This window comes from Syngnathoides biaculeatus, chromosome 4, assembly GCF_019802595.1.
Source record: "Syngnathoides biaculeatus isolate LvHL_M chromosome 4, ASM1980259v1, whole genome shotgun sequence".
Classification (NCBI taxonomy): Eukaryota; Metazoa; Chordata; class Actinopteri; order Syngnathiformes; family Syngnathidae; genus Syngnathoides; species Syngnathoides biaculeatus.
In genome coordinates this window covers 6561218-6578591 of record NC_084643.1, presented here as the reverse complement: position 1 = coordinate 6578591, position 17374 = coordinate 6561218, and the positions used below count along the sequence as shown (strand labels likewise).

General features: G+C 44.1%; 1 protein-coding gene across 1 annotated transcript; it reads right to left on the bottom strand.

The window, feature by feature from the left end:
* Positions 1-38: 38 nt before the first annotated feature.
* On the bottom strand, positions 39-8574 carry LOC133499016 (arrestin domain-containing protein 3-like). The gene is made up of 6 exons (XM_061816470.1): positions 8078-8574; positions 5334-5403; positions 5097-5244; positions 2902-3004; positions 2562-2827; positions 39-2481 (listed from the first exon to the last, which is right to left on the bottom strand). Exons 1-6 carry the CDS (start codon positions 8331-8333, stop codon positions 2389-2391), a joined length of 936 nt encoding a protein of 311 aa, XP_061672454.1. The 5' UTR covers positions 8334-8574; the 3' UTR covers positions 39-2388.
* Positions 8575-17374: the final 8800 nt, after the last annotated feature.

Here is a 17374-nt window from a genome sequence, read left to right as displayed (position 1 = left end):
AACTTTTTTTAAATTGTTTACTTTTACTGCTCCTCCAACTATTTCACTTTTTTTTTTTTAAACACAAGAGAAATTACACAGTTGGCGGGAGATTTAAAAAAAGTAAATGGGCAGAGATGGGAACCCAGAGTGACAAATTTATTAACATGAAAATGTAATATCCCTCTGTCAGGTCACTTGAATCGATCGCATTTTTAACTCCACGTCTCGTTTGGATACGTATGGAACTGCTTTGTCCTCGGGGCTCTCCATTTTGTTTTCTTTTTGTTTTACTCTCAGCTCACAAATATGTAGCCCCTCCCCAACAACCACCATCATAACCAACATTAAAAAACACGAGCACATGAGTTTTCTAAAAAAATGAGGCTGATTATTCCTTCCTAAAAAGTATATTTATTAATATTGTAAGCCACATGTATGATTTGAACACCTAAAAGCTGTTAAAGTTTAGATTCAAATGTGTTGTACAACAAGTTTTTCCATAATGTCCGATTGATCTGACTTTTGCTTTTCCCTTCATCTCAGTGAATTTATTTTTCAGTTCTTTGTCAGTTTTGATGTTATTTCTCCCATAATACGATCCGCAATGGTGAAAATACTTTGCTCTGGTTGATGGCAGTTGTCTTCCACCCACCCAAAAAAATTCATAACATGAGCTGACATAAGGGCGTCACAGTGGCTCAGCTGGTAAAGCGTCGGCCTCACAGTTCTGAGGTCCCGGGTTTGATCCCAGCCCCGCCTGTGTGGAGTTTGCATGTTCTCCCCTTTCCTGCGTGGGTATCCTCCGGGCACTCCGGTTTCCTCCCGCATCCCAAAAACATGCAACATTAATTGGACACTCTAAATTGTCCCTAGGTGTGATTGTTAGTGTGTCTGTTTGTCTCTTTGTGCCCTGCAAATGGCTGGCAACCAGTTCAGAGTGTACCCCACCTCCTGCTCCTTGACAGCTGGGACCCTCGTGAGGATAAGCGGGAAAGAAAATGGATGGATGGATACTCAGTTTTGATGTTATTTCTCCTACAATACGATCCCCACTGGTGAATATATTGCTCTGGTTGATGGGAGTTGTATTCCACCCACCCATAAAAATTCATAACAATAGTTGACATAACTTTATGACTCCCAACAAAGACCGGCCGGGAAATCGACACCTCCCCTTTGTGTCATCAGATATGAGGAGTGAGGTTTACCTTGTCCTACGTAGTATCTGATTTGGGTAATATTTAATCCTTCATTTGACGATCCACCAGATGGGAGTGATGAATATTACAGTGCATGATATGAAATCACATTACATTGTTGTCATATTACGCTGCTTGGGAAACTCAGTTCGTGGACGCATTCACTGTTTGCGTTCACTATTACGCTGGGCAACAAAAGTATATAATCCAGAATATACAAGATGGCAAATACGATATTTTCCCACCAAACGTGCAAACAAACCAAAATGGGTGCAATAAATTTAATGAATGTGGAGAGAATATGAAACAATAGAAACACGATACATAGTGGTAACAAAATGTTTTTAATAGTTTAAAGTACAAAACTGTTACCGTGCCGTTTGAGGCTGTGTAGCCTCTAGTAGAGGTTCGATATAAGAAAAATATTTGCATAAAAAAAAAAATAGTGCGGCAGTGATATAACACGATGTGGACAACCATGCAAAAAAAAAAATAATAATGAAGGAACTTATTTACATATTAAAATGTATGCGAAGCTGTTTAGAGAAAACGTGTAAAAGTGCCAAGTTAATAACAAAATGCATCGGGGTCAAGGAAACGCTTCATACTAAGGCTGAAGATGGTTAATATTAATTTTGTCCATTAATTGTAAACATTCAAAAAAATGCAGCTTCTCCATTATGCATATCATACGCATATCAAACAAACAGGCAAGATTCAAATTCCTCCGGTAAGACATTGCCGCAATAAAAGAGCAAGGCAAGCATTTGGATCATCCATCCATTCTCTGTGCCGCTTATCCTCACAAGGGTTGCGGGCGTGCCGGAGCCTATCCCAGGTATCATTGGGCAGGAGGTGGGGCGCACCCTCAACTGGTTGCCAGCCAATCGCACGCCTCCGTGTCATTTTCATTGAAAATAAAACTGCACACATCAGGCTAAAGTGCGTTTAAAAGTTTTGGCAGTGCAAATAGATTTTTAAAGGCGTAACATGTACATTCAAAATATGGCAAAAAAGAGGGAAAAAGAAACATTTGTTCAATAGAAACTTTGCATAGTTTGTAACTTTGACCACGCAGGAAAGTGTCATCAGACCGGGTGAACCTGAGAAGAACGTTGAGGTCAAATCCCATTCAAACAGCGAGATCCCGGTACTGCAATCTCAAAAGGTATCGGATCCGGATCTTCGATAAGGTACTTTTGAAATGTTAGTCTGGATAACGGGGGTGTAAAGGGATGTCGCAGACGACGATGGGAAACAGGACGGTGAGGTCCGAGGAGGCTCTTAGGCAGAGGCTCAGCTACGAGAGACGCAAAACAGGAAATGATTACAAATTTGCATTCAAGCGGAAATGAAGTCGCCCCGTTCGGTCGCTCTCACCTCAATCTCGTACTCCACCTGCAGGAGGTTGCAGTTGGTGATGGTGAGCGACGAGTCGTCGGGAATGGTGAGCGTCATCTCCGTCTGCGCGTCAAAGGTGTGGGCGGCGACGGGCGGGCCGGTCACAGAGTCCAGTTTTTTCACGAATAAGCGTCCTCGGACCCCTTTAGGCGTGTTGTATTGCTGCTTCTGCTTCAGTTTGGCCTTGGGGATCACCGTTCGGGATGAACCGTTGCTGAAGTTGCACACGATCCTGATCGTTTCGCCTGCAGGAAGTGCGAGAAGGGACGTTGGCCGAGTCGAAACTTCAGACCGAAGAATTCAGGGACTGAACGGTTACCTTGCACGAAGCCTTTTTTTTCCACGCTGGCCGTCATTGTGATGGAACCTGACGTGCAACTCAGGGAGCAGACGCTCGTGCAGTTGGAGCCTGAGAGGGGAGCCTGGAGGGACAAAAAAAAAAAAAAAAAGCACAGCTGAAGTAACAACAGGCTCAAATTTGGGCAAAGAATATGTCACAATGAAAAAAAAACAAAAAACAAAACGAAAAAAAGTTTGTTCAAATTTGGGACATTTAGCGTAATTCCCGGGCTACAGAGCGCACCTGGTTATAAGCCTCATCCAGTACATTTGTAAAGGAAATTACATTTGGTACATAGATACGCCGCAGTTGTGTAAAAGCCGCAAGTGCCCACATTGAAACGCGAGATATTTACAAAGAAAGACGGTACACGGAGTTTAACGCTAGCGCAGCTGTGCTAATGCTAACGCTAGCACCGCGCTAACAGGGCCGGTAAATAAAAAAAAAAAACCATACCGGTAAAAATCACTGAGACACGGCAGTTACACATTAGTGCAGCGCTAACAGGTCGGACCGGTAAAAGTCACTTCCTCGGCACATATATTCCACCGGTCTCACTCTTACCTTTTCCGCTCGAGTGCCCCCTTGCGGCCGTTAGATAAAATGCACAAATGAGCTGCATCACTGCATAAAATGCAGAGTTGAAAGCGTGTGGGGGGAAAAAAAAGTCCCGGCTTATAGGCCGGAAATTACAGTAGCTTCAGTTTCACATGTATGTACAGTATGTATGGTGTTCCCATGTCCATTGTAATGAATAATACTTTTCCTCCCAAACAAAATGTTTTCAGTATTGTTGCAGTGAAGAAAATAAGTATTTGAACACCCTGCTATATTGCAAATTTGTAACATGGCCAAGACCAAAGAGCTGTCCAAAGATAAAATTGTACAACTCCACACATCCGGAAAGGGCTAAGGAGAAATTGCCAAGCAGCTTGGTGAAGAGACGTCCACTGTTGGAGCAATCGTTAGAAAATGGAAGAAGCTAAACATGACGGTCAGTCTCGATCGGAGTGGAGCCCCGTGCAAGGTGTCACCTCGTGGGGTCTCAATGGTCCTTAGAAAGGTGAGGGATCAGCCCAGGACGACACGACAGGACTTGGTCAATGACCTGAAAAGAGCTGGGACCACCGTTTCCGAGGTGACTGTTGGTTATACACTAAGACGTCACGGTTTGAAATCATGCATGGCACGGAAGGTTCCCCTGCTTAAACCAGCACATGTCAAGGCCCGTCTTAAGTTTGCCAGTGACTATTTGGATGATACAGAGGAGTCACGGGAGAAGGTTTTGTGGTCAGATGAGACCAAAATGGAACCTTTTGGTCATGATTTCACAAACCGTGTTTGGAGGAAGACGAATGATGAGTTCCATCCCAAGAACACCATCCCTACTGTGAAGCATGGGGGTGGTAGCATCATGCTTTTGGGGTGTTTTTCTGCACGTGGGACAGGACGACTGCACTATATTAAGGAGAGGATAACTGCGGCCATGTATTGTGAGATTTTGGGGAACAAACTCTTTCCCTCAGTCAGAGCATTGAAGATGGGTCGCGGCTGGGTCTTTCAACATGACAATGACCCGAAGCACACAGCCAGGAAAACCAAGGAGTGGCTCCGTAAGAATTATATTAAGGTTCTGGCGCGGCCTAGACAGTCTCAAGACCTAAACCCAATAGAAAGTCTTTGGAGGGAGCTGAAACTCGGTGTGTCTGAGCGACAGCCCAGAAACCCGTCTGATCTCGAGAAGATCTGTGTGGAGGAGTGGGCCAAAATCCCTCCTGCAGTGTGTGCAAACCTGGTGAACAACTACAGGAAACGTTTGACCTCCGTAATTGCAAACAAAGGCTACTGAAACAAATATTAACATTGACAAATAAATTATTCTTTTTAGATTATCGCTGACAGTGGACATGCACCTATGATGAAAATTTCAGACCCTTCCATGATTTCTAAGTGGGAGAACTTGCAATATAGCAGGGTGTTCAAATACTTATTTTCCTCATTGTATCACCTCACGGAGATGGTGGACTTTAAAAAACAAATGGTGATTGGATAGTATAGTAACTATTTCTTTTCCTGGTCGTGAGAAGCATGGAAAATACTGCCAAACATAAACTTTGCTCTCAACACTCGATATCGTGAATGTGAACGTTGGCGAGACCAAACCGCGTACTGACCGTCAGCTCCGGCCGGTTGCAATCGACGCGGTGCACAAAGTTCAACTCGGTCACGAAGTCCTTCGACATGTGCCACGGCCTGTCAATGCTCACGGTCAGCTTGTAGCAAATTTGTCCGTGAGGCCCGCGGAAGCTGGACGGGAAGTCCCTGCGTTGACGAAAATCGAGTGAGCGACGCGGAAACGAGACCGAGAACTTTTATGCGAGAAAATCGTCACACGAGAGGCTCTTACGCACCCTTGCGGGATCTGACATGTAAATGGATACACGTGCCTCCCGGGAGGAAGCTGGCTGGCGCTCCCGACAGCTGCAAAGAGGAACGAGTGTTATGACACAATTTACACCGCACACTTTATTAAGTACACGGGTGTTAAACTCAAGGCCCGGGGGCCGGATCTGGCCCGCCACATAATTTTATGTGGCCCGCGAAGGCAAATCAGCGGTGTCAAAATCTGTGATTCTTTTTGAAAATATGTCCCAACATTTCAAATTGTCATATTATCATAAATGATGTTGAGATATTTTTGTTATCAAACACGGGGAATGGTTGGAAAAAATAAAATTTTTGATTCCAAAACTAGTTCATACATTTCATGTGTAAATATGACGTGGCGAGTCAGGATTTCTAGGGTTTCACGGTCATCTGAGCGAACTCGCAACTCCAATGTGGCCCGCGGCAAAAATGAGTTTGACACCCCTGCTCAACAGGGATTCGAATAAGTTAATCTCTGCAAAATTACGAATAATCGGTTGGGTTGACACCGCACGTTCGATTAAACGATGATACTCTTTGGGTGTCACCCCCTACCGAGATAGGTGCCAACGGTGCTGCGGAGTAATTAATTGCTTGCAACAAAATTTGTCATTTGATTATATTTATGTAAACCATTGCATTAATGTGTTGATCAGATTTGGTTTGCGATATTTCCATTATTACTATTACAGATAAATCTGAATAACAGACACAATACCCCCCCCCCATATGACATCCTTCTTTCCAAGCCGACCGACGCTTGTGATCGGCTCTCTGTCGTCACGTGCCGTTCTCCGCTAGTCTCAAACATAACCTAATTTTCCAATATGACTTTGAAACGCCACCTTTGTAGTGCAATAAAAGTGATTAGCCTCATAATTGCACTTTTGAACACAAATGAACATTGACTTTTGAACAGATTCATGTTTTTTAATTTTGGATTTATTTTTTATGGAACGTTGACTTTTTCCACATTTGATTTGTCGATATTGTCTAACTCATGGGTGTCAAACGCAAGGCCCGGGGCCCAGATGTGGCACGTCACATCATTTTATGTGGCCTACCGACCTACATCTACTTCACGATTTTTGTTCTTGCTAAAATCTGTTTCAAAATTCCAGATTTTCACTTTTACTTACGTTAAGTGATTGCAAGGATTTTTTTTTTTTGTTACCAAACCACATTTAATAATAAAATCAACAACTTGAACAAATTTTTTTCTGTAACTTTGCATTAAAAAAACAACATTTTTTCAGAATGCGCTGTACGTAATAATGGCCTGTTTTCGACTGACGTCACACACCTTCTGATTTAGAACGTGGGCGCCATCTTGGTTTATTGAATTCGCGTAAACACACCGTAACTAAACAGGTATCATTTCAGAGAGGCGTATGAATGGGGGGAGGGGGGGCACTGCTATGTTATCGGTTGCTCAAAGGAAAGTGGGCGTTGTGCAGCGTCTTTCTTTCAACTGCCAGCTGTGATCAAGAACCAGTGCGAGAAAACAGAGCAGTTAGCAACCAAACGGCGACAATTGCGGCTGTGTCGTATTAGCAGAGCCGATCTAGCAGCCAAGCACAATATTCGTGTGTGAATGTAATGCATGTCTCCAAAATCTGTATTTTCTGTTTTATTATTATAAGTTTGCAAAAACGAGTGACCGCATTGCTAGCTGTTTTGTGAGTTGAGTTAAAAATGTAGCCGTGGAAGTGGAGAAAGAGGTGTGGGCTCCACTTGGACTCATCCCGGTCGAACCTCTCTCTCTCTCTCTCCCTCTCGGTAACAAAAATGAAAATAATAATCAACATAATTTAACAACGATGACTGTAATCACGCGGTTCATATTTAAATTGCAATGTGCGCTACACTAACAGGCATTAGCAGTGTGCTTACAATGGTTACCGCCGCATGACGAACCCAGCCATTGAGGAATTGCTTGTAGGCCTTCTTTAGTTGGTCCACGGTATAAGCGCTTGTCGAGAAGAGGAGATAGTGGACGATGTCTGGATGGGTTACCGACGCCCACATTTGTGTCCTCCATTTGTGTTTCTCCAAGGCATACCGGTCGATATTGTCGATCAAAGCGCACTTTTTCTCGTAACGGTATCTTGAACCGATATCTAATGAGCCCCGATAACTTCCCAAAGTCTTTTTAGCCATCATGCGTTACTTTTAAGTCATACGAACATTTGTGTAACCCCGGTCCGCATGCAAAAGCAATAGAGTGAACGGCACCTCAGTCGCGTGAACCCATCCAACATGGCCGCGTGCCCCGGATGTAGTCACGTGATCGAAAACAGTCGATACAAAGAGGCAATTTATACATTATATGAAACGAGTTTGACATACCCGGTCTAAATTGTGCACATTTGTCATTAGGTCAACATGGTACACACACGCTGTTCACATATAATGCAGCAAACAATTTTTTTTTCAATTATGTATTTCCATTTCATCATTTTTGTGAAGTTTTATCCTTCATGCAAGGAACAAATATGCTGTTTATTCCAAAATAATGATCCATGGTTTTAATCCACGCTTTCAAAAAGGAAAAATCCTTGTTGACTCACTGATTCAAAATAAAGAAAAGTAAAAAAAAAAAAAAAAGTTTAGAAATTAGACGCATAATTGCATGTAAATAGCAGAGCATTATTGCCTTTGTAAGGGGATTTTTAAAAATGTGTATTTTGGTTGCTTACAAGTTACAATTATTAGTGGCAGCGCATACCTCCTTCTTCCAAAATGGTGCTTTTGAGACGAAAGAAGTCCATTTTGGCGTGGTACGTCCTTTTCCGTTTGCCTCCCCCCGACGTCCAGTGGACGTCAACGTTTCCCGTCAGACACATCGCGATGGAGCGAATCTTCGTCGCCTTGGGGATGACGAAGGCGATGTGGCCCGTCACCAGGTCTCCGCTGGAAAAAGTGTTCTTTTCATTCAAAGTGTTAAAATGAATGCCGAAGTCCCTGAAGGCTTTCTCGAACATCGTGCCCCCCCCCCCTCGCCGCCGCTGTGAAAAGTTGCAACTTATGCAAGATATCAACCGCTTCTTGTCTTGATTTGTTGCCGCTTGGCGACAGCGATTGGTTGTGTCACGTTTTCTTTGTAGTAAAAAAAAAAAAAACAAGAAAAGAATGGAAAAATATAGCAAAAAAGATTCGTCCACAACAACCCCGCCCAACAAGTTGCGTCTACTGAGCAGGCGCAAGACGCAGACCGAAGCGGGCGCGGCCGAGCGAGTGACGTTCCCTTCACTCACGTGACCCTCAGTCATATGTGTTTATCCCACTGATCTAAAAAAAAAAAAAAAAAAACAAAAAAAAAAACTGGACGGCTCATTGGCCACCAAAAGTGAAGTCGCCATCCGCCATCTTGATACTCCCAAAACAACCAGCTGACCTGGGCTCGTGCCTGTGAGAAAACCTTCCACACGTAAGTTAGAAAGATTTATTGTTTATTGTTTGTAAAAGTTTTTTTGTTTTAATTTTCTGATGATCTTAATTCACTTGAACAAAGTTTTGTTTGCGGTTGTTGTTGTTGTCCACTGTTCACTCTCACTCTCTCGGCTTCACATTTATAGGCTGACGGTTTTTCACGAAAAGGCGATGTCAATATTTTCCCAAACTTCATCAATGGATAAGCAAGAAAATAAATTTTCAGTGAAATTTTTGATGGATTTCATAATACAGAACTCTGCAAATTGAATTTGATTTTCATATGCGAGGAAACTAGTTTAAATTTAAATGGTCTGAAATAGGACACCGCAGAAACAATAAATGCATGTATTTTCCCGTTGCAAATCCTTATTTCCAAAAATGTATCAAACTGATTGAATGAAAAAGTAATGTTTCACGACAATAAATGCTTCGTTTTTTGCTATGTTATGATGATAGTGCTTCACAGCATATTTTGGGAAAAGTTAACATGGCACGGAAATCGGGCCCTACAGGTAATATGCAAGATTTGTTGCTAGTCACAGTGTTCTATGTCTTTCCGTTGCACTTAGCCTTTTTTTTTTTTTTTTTTTTGGCTTACCAAGTCGAATTAAAAATCCTTCATGTTACCAGAACTGAAAACATGTGAAGCTCACACGACCAGTTTTAATTCTACATGCCAAACTTTGAGAAACCCCCCACCATAATCCAACCTGTAAACTACTCCACACGTTTTGGGAGTACCAAGATGGCGGCCAACTGTCTTCACCCAATCGTCATACCTCGACATAGTCTTTTTTTTTTTTTTAAGATCAGAGGTTTTTCTATGCACCCATTTTCTTAGCCACTTATCCTCACAAGGGTCGCGGGGCGTACTGGAGCCTATACCAGCTGTCAACGGGCAGGAGGCGGGTACAGCCTGAACTGGTTGCCAGCCAATTGCAGGGCACTTTGGGACAGACAACAGCTGCACTCACAATCACACCTAGGGGCAATTTAGTGTCCAATTAATGTTGCATGTTTTTGGGATGTGTGAGGAAACCGGAGTGCCCGGAGAAAACCCACACAGGCACGGGAAGAACATGCAAACTCCACACAGACGGGTCCGGGATTCGAATCTGATACCTCAGAACTGTGAGGCCAACGCTTGCACAACCGTTCCCCCCATATGTTTTTAATTAAACCAAAAGTTGACATAATCTCGTTCAAACTTGATATTTTTCGCTGTGGTGCCAGGGGGATGCACAGCTTTACTGTACCAATTTTTCCATTTATCTACCGGTCTTGTTGCCACTGTATATATATGAAAAAAGATGTATATATGCTTACTAAATAATAATTTTGGGACAAATTTAGCGAAATTTTCAACGGTACCCTTGATGACCTCTCACGGGATAAAAAAAATGTAATAAAACCTCATTGCGAATCGCATAAACAGTCCTCTAAACAGTTCATCTTTAGCCGCTAGATGGCGGTGTTGACTTTATTATGACCCGATTTGTCTCTTGCCTATAAAAGCTCAGTCTGGCCTTGACCTTTTTCTGTAGTATGAAAAGAATTCATAAATTGATGTGTATTCCTATGTTCTACCAGAATGGTGGCATTCCCAAACACAATTTCTGAAGCAAGCTTTTGTCACAAAAAGATGAATTGTTTGCACTTTTTTTTTTTTATAGGTTTATGGCGTACAACAAGGGAACACAATGCTTATTGCAACATAATCAATTTGACAAAAGTGGTATTTTTCTTGTGTAGGCAAATCCCAAATGTGAAGCCTTTGACAGCCGGACTCAACTAGGCCTGTGTTTATTTGAAAAGAAATGTTTTTTCATTTTTTGTTTTTAATTCTTGATCCATGAAATTGAGTTATGATTGTCAGTCAAATAATGATAATAATAATAATAATAAAATACAAATCCACCACAGCATTTGCAAGACTCAGATGCAAAGTTTTGCCAAACCTCCCATCTGTTTCAAATTTCTCGAGCGCCGATTTAGCTGAAATGGAACAGTCCTTATTTGGAGTGTCCGCAGTGGAAAGAAGTTGGGCTGAGTGTAGTTATTTGCGCCTGCCTCGCAGTTGAAAAATTCCGGGTTTGAATCTGTGACCACGGGTGATAAAGTGACTGCTTGTCTGTCAGTCACCTGAAATCCATCCAGCCACCACTTTTGTTAGCCGCTCATCCTCATAAGGGTTGCAGGGAGTGCTGGAGCCTATCCCAGCTGTCAAGGGGCAGGAGGCGGTGTACACCCTGAACTGGTCGCTAACCAATCGCAGGGCACCTAGAGACAAACGCTCGCAATCACACCTAGGGGCGATTTAGACTGTCCAATTCATGTTGCATGTTTTTGGGATGTGGGGGGGAAACCGGAGTGCTCGGAGGAAACCAACGCAGGCACGGGGAGAACATGCAAACTCCGCACAGGCATGGCCGGGATTTGAATCTTGGACCTCAGAACTGTGAGGCCAGCGGTCCAACCAGTTGTACCATTGTGCGGCCTCCATGTTTATCTTCCATCCGTCCATTTTCTCTGCTGCTTTTTTTGGGATGTGGGGGGAAACCGGAGTGCCCACCCGGAAAAAACCAACGCAGGCACTGGGGAGAACATGCAAACTCCCCACAGGCGGGGCTGGGATCGAACCCGCGTCCTCAGAACTGTGTGGCCGAAGCTTTACCAGCTGACCCAATGTGGCGCCTCACCCAAAAACCTCAGTTCACCTCTGACCCCGAAAAACCACGCGTGGATATGAATTTAGGAAATGCGGCGAAGAGGTTCGTGCCGCCCGCTGCTACGTTTCAAAATGCTTTTTTTTTTTTTACCCAGCAGTCGAGTGGATTTTTTCCCCCCTCCAGCGAGACGGCTCTAAATCCACAGTGAAGTAAAATAACCACGAGAATGAGCTCCGTTATTGATCTGTAGTTTCTGCACACCATCCCCCCCCCCACCCCCCCCCCCCCCGCAGTTAATCCACAGGGTCAGTTCTAATGACATTGAGAGGCTCCGCCGCCATTTGCAATTTAGATGCGGGCGAAGGGAGGCGACGTACGAGGGAGAAAATGCGCAGGGAAAGTCAAGCGGAAGGGAAACCAGAAAGGTGTTTTGCGTCAAACGGGAAGCTGAGCTGAACAACAAGAAAATGCTGCGGCCGTCGAATTATGAAGTCGTCACTGTCTTTTTTTTTTTTTTTTTTTTTTTTACACTTGGCTGAGCAGACAAGCATAAAAGTGAGAGGAAAGAGTTAACGTTCCCATTTGAGCTGTTTTGCTGGGTTTTTTTTTTTCTTTTGCACCCACCAAAAGAATTTTTGTGGCAAAACAGGAAGCCACAGAGGGAAGAGTTGCCAGCCCTAATCTCGTGCAGATCCTCCGATAGCACAAACAATGCCGGTCGCGGTCGAGGTGGCTCCGAACGCCGCTGAAAGACGTGACGACGCGCCACAAACGAACTCTTTTTCAGCTCGCGACTGATCAACTCAACTTTGTGGTCACGTGACACCGGCGAAGGGTTAAAATATGGCCGGCCGCGCACCCGAAATGTGCTTTTTCTGCGTCACGCCAAATCGCAGCCACAAAAATGTGATGTTAGCGAGTTTATTGTCGTCTCCTCCTGCGTGTGTATTCAGAAAACTTTTTTTTTTTTTTTGGTATGTGTTGGGAACATAGAACAGCAGAACTACCTAAGCACCCATTCCTAACCCTAACGAGTGAAACAAGATGTAAAAAAAAAAAAAAAAAATCTTTATGGGATTTCCTGAAAGTTACCTCAGAATGAAGTCAGAGTGAAAGAATTCCGTTTGCCTGCTCTGCAACTATAAAGGATAATCGTGCCTCCCAAAGAGTTTTAGATGATGCAGTCTCGTGATTTTATAATCTATAAATGGACAAAAGTGAACTTCAAATTTTGTAGTATGTGCTCTTTCAATTTTTTTTATGCACTGAACGAACACACACCCATCCCAAAATGTTTATAAAAACTTTAACATTTTTTAAAATTCCTCGTATCTGTATGTACCATAATTCCCGCTCTAAAGAGCGCACCTGATTATAAGCCTCACCCAGTACATTTGTAAAGGAAGTACCATTTGGTGCATATCTACGCCGCAGCTGTGTAAAAGTGCCGCTGCGCTAATGCTAACGCTAAAGCTGGCGCCGCGCTAACGCTAGCACCGCACCGCACTAATGATCATGCTAGCACCGCGCTAACAGGGCCGGTTTAAAAAAAAAAAAAAAAGGATACCCGCACGGCAGTAACAAGCTCGCGCAGCGCTAACGGGGCCGTTCCACTGGTCTCACTCTTACTTTTTCTGCTAGAGTGCCCCCTGGCGACCCTTCGAAAAAAAATGCTCAAATTAGCCACATCACCCCATAAACCGCAGGGTTGAAAGCGTGTGGAAAAAAAATTGGGGCTTATAGGCTGGAAATCACGGTATTTAGTTGATTTATTTTTGTTCTTTTTGTGTAACGTCATCAGTACTCATCAGAGGCATTTCCAGCCCATCTTTTTTTTATGATAAGTATTCTTTTCAAATTAAGTTAAAGTTAATGCTAATGCTAACGCTAGTGCCACGCCAACGCTAGCACCGCACTAATGCTCACGCTATCGCCACGCTAACAGGGCCGGTTAAACAAAAAAACATACCGGTAAAAATCACTGTGACACGGCAGTAACATGCTACCACACCGCTAACAGGGCCGGACTGGTAAAAGTCACTTACTCGGCAGATATATTCCACTGGTCTCACTCTTACCTTTTCTGCTAGAGTGCCCCCTTGCGACCCTTAAAAAAATGCAAAAATTAGCCACATCAACTCATAAACCGCAGGGTTGAAAGCGTGTGAAAAAAATTATTTTTTTTGTGTGTATGTAACATGTCATCAGTACTTATCATAGGCATTTCCAGCCCATCTTAGTTTTTTTTTTTTATGATGACAAGTATTCTTTTCATATTAAGTGAAAGACCGTCATTATGTCATTGAAAAGTCATAACCAATATCTTGGGACGCAATGGCGAATGTGCGCGCTCTCACTTTTACTGCCTGCTTGTCTCGGCACCTTTTGGCTCATCTCCGAGACCTTGGCTGAACCCAGATGATTTTTTTTTCGAGTCAAAGTCCGATTGTAAGACCCGCGAGTGGTTTGACGCCGAGGTTCCACTGTATAGAGCTTTTTATGATACTCACGGATGCTTTGAAACATTATACGCTCTTCATTCACTCCTCAGCGGCACCTAGTGGTGGTACGCAACAGCGCATGTGCAGCCACAACTGGCCTTGGCGGCACTCTGGCTGCCATTCTGCGCCTGCGGCCTGTCCTACCACCACCAAACAAAAACAATTTTGAATCGGCAGAGCGTTGGTGAATTTTACAGACGTTTCAATCATAAATTGGAGTATAGATGGACTCAGTTTTGGTTCCTCGCAGTCCAATCACCACAAAAGCTGGGTTTGCACGGGACAGAGAAGATTTAAGGCTTAAAAACGGATATTTACAAATTCCTTGCAGCTGCCGTGTCTGCCGCGCAGGCAGCGTTGTGCTGCTAGATGACACATGAGGGTGTAGCAAAAGCAACAAGATGACTGCCCCTGCCTGCTACGTTTCCTGCGGCGGGGGGCAAAGCCAGCGTCTGTTTGAGGTGCGGTCTTCAGTCGGAGGGAAGGCGCAAATTAATTGGGACGCGGCGTCTATTGGAGCGGAGGTCGATATTTTTGGGGGGAATATGGAAATTCACCTGCATCGCAGCTCTCCCCGCGTCCCTCCTTCTGCTTCGTGGAAAAATAACCCGGACTCAAACTCCCATGTTACGCTCATGCGTCGGGTTAAAGAACCCGAGCGCCGTCTCCTTAAAACAAAAGAGCTGCTTTGTTCCGGCGTCGGGCTAAATCCTCCCCTCAGCAATTACCGTTCACCTTGCAAAGACCTCGGAAAGGAACACAGCAACTCTGCTTTTTTTTTTTTTTTAAGCAGGCAGTGGAGCATAAAAACAGAACCGCGTGGCTCCACAAGCAAAGACAAAGTGAATCCTTTTAGTTGCTTCCAGAATAAGGTTATGATTTTGTACCTTGATTGGAAGGGACTATTTCAAAGTATGTTTCTGCATTGTTATCCTTTTGGCAAATTGCGGCCCGTAATTCAAACTCAAAAGTAGTATTTCGTACACAATGCAGATCCCGGCTTTCTAGCAAAACCCGATTTCCTCCTCGCAGTCGAGTGTGTCCGAAGCGTTTGGCATCGAAGCTCAGTTACATAAATCTTTGCCGCGTGTGTTTGCACAACATTTATGTGCAAAAAAAAAAAATGATTAAGCATCACAGGGGCTGGAATCACTTCGGTGCTGCTGCGGCATTAAGATGTCTGTCAAAGCTAGGTCAAATATTTGCCTTGAGCTCTTTAGCGTTTTCAAAAACAAATCTGCCAGTCAACGAGAGAGTTCCTCGAAATCAAATCCGGTTGATTTCCCATCTAAACTCCCCCTTTTACGTCTCAGTGAAGGGGGGAAAAAAAAAAGATTCTGTCAGTCAAACTGGTAAATCCTTGCTCGACTCTTCTGGTATCCTCTTTGAGTGAAATGCAGCTTTATTGCTCAAAGACAGACTAAAACATTTAACCTCCCTTCCAAATTGGGGGAAAATCTGAATAAGAATCGGCTTTATTAGCCAATTGTGTAAAAACACACAAGGAGTTTTTCTCCGCTAATTGGACATTCATTCCGTAGACGTAACAGAAAAATTCAAGGTGAAGGCGGGATTGCATCAGGGATCCACCCTGAGCCCCTTCCTGTTTGCGGTAGTAATAGATGGGCTGACAGATGAGGTTAGACTGGATTCCCCTTGGATCATGATGTTCGCAGATGATATTGTGATGTGCAGTGAATGCAAGGAGCAGGTGGACGAACAATTAGAAAGATGGAGGCACGCACTGGAAAGGAGAGGAATGAAGATTAGCCGAAGTAAAACAGAATATATGTGCGTGAATGAGAGGGGTGGAGAAGGAAGAGTGAAGCTCCAGGGAGAAGAGATGGCGAGGACGGACGACTTCAAATACTTGGGGTCAACAATCCAGAGCAATGGTGAGTGTGGTAAGGAAGGGAAGAAACGGGTCCAAGGGGGGTGGAACAGTTGGCGGAAGGTGTCTGGTGTTCTATGTGACAGAAGTGTCTCCGCTAGGATGAAGGACAAAGTTTATAAAACAGTGGTGAGGCCGGCCATGATGTACAGATTAGAGATGGGACAACAGGAAGCAGACCTGGATGTGGCAGAAATGAAGATGTCGAGGTTCTTGCTCGGAGTAAGCAGGTTGGAGGGTGTCTGGTGTTTTATGTTACAGACGAGTCTCCGCTAGAATGAAGAGCAAAGTTTATTAAACAGTGGTGAGGCCGGCCATGATGGACGGATTAGAGACGGTGGCACTGAAGAGACAACAGGAAGCAGAACTGGAGGTGGCTGAAATGAAGATGTTGAGGTTCTTGCTCGGAGTGAGCAGGTTGGAAGGTGTCTGGTGTTCTATGTGACAGAAGAGTCCCCGCTAGGATGAAGGGCAAAGTTTATAAAACAGTGGTGAGGCCGACCCTCGTGAGGATAAGTGGCAAAGAAAATGGATGGATGGATGGATGGATGGAAACAGGTTGACTGTGCTCCACTGACGAAAACATCTGGGCCCCAGCTAGGTCCCCTGGGTAAAACTGGTCTAGGACAGCCGCTTACAAATTGTATTTCGTACTATCATCTCAAATTTTGCGGTCGATGCATCTACTGTCGGAAAACAATATAATATTGCGCTTTGGCAAGCATGTATGTAATATATCACTGCTGACCTTTGTTTCAAATTTATTAGTCCGTGCATTCAAGTCTACCCCCCCCTCTGCTGCCATGATTTGCATCATGCCAGACCGTTGTAAAGTCGCGGGGAATAATACGGGTACTGTGTATACTGGGTTCTCTCAATTGGATATAGGTCAAGTGCGTTGTGTAGACTGTAAAAGTGCGCCCGCTTGACATTTGCTTCGAAAGAGGCGACCCCCTTCATCTGTCACCAGCTTACAGTCACTCAGCTCCCGTTGACATCTGGGCCAATGGGAGCCGAGCAGACGCGAGAGTCTTATCAGCGGAAAGAGGCGCAGTTAATATGGCCGCGCAACCCCCGTCCTGACCTTGATGCGCGATCGTCTATCATTTAGGCTTACAGACGGAATGGGGGTGAAAGGTGCTTCCGAATGAAAGACTCTCGAACCCGCCCCGGCACTGAAAGCACGACCGTTCCGATGTCCTTTATTCTCTTCGTTTTAAAGGCATGTAGAAACAGTACCAGATGAAACCGCGTTCTCACTGCAGTTGAGTACATTTGACGACGTTCCGACTGAAGCTTTTTGTTTTGTTCGTAAACGATATCAAACGTCAAGTTGCGATGAAAAATGAGGACTACCGAAGATTTCAGAAGCAAAAGAGGAAAAGCCACCTCGTGCAGTACTACAGGACCTTGAGACACCAGTCCTTCTCCTTTAAGAGGAAACCTACTTTTTTTCAACATTCTTAGCATTTTTCATCCATCCATCCATCCATTTTCTTTGCCGCTTATCCTCACAAGGGTCGCGGGGA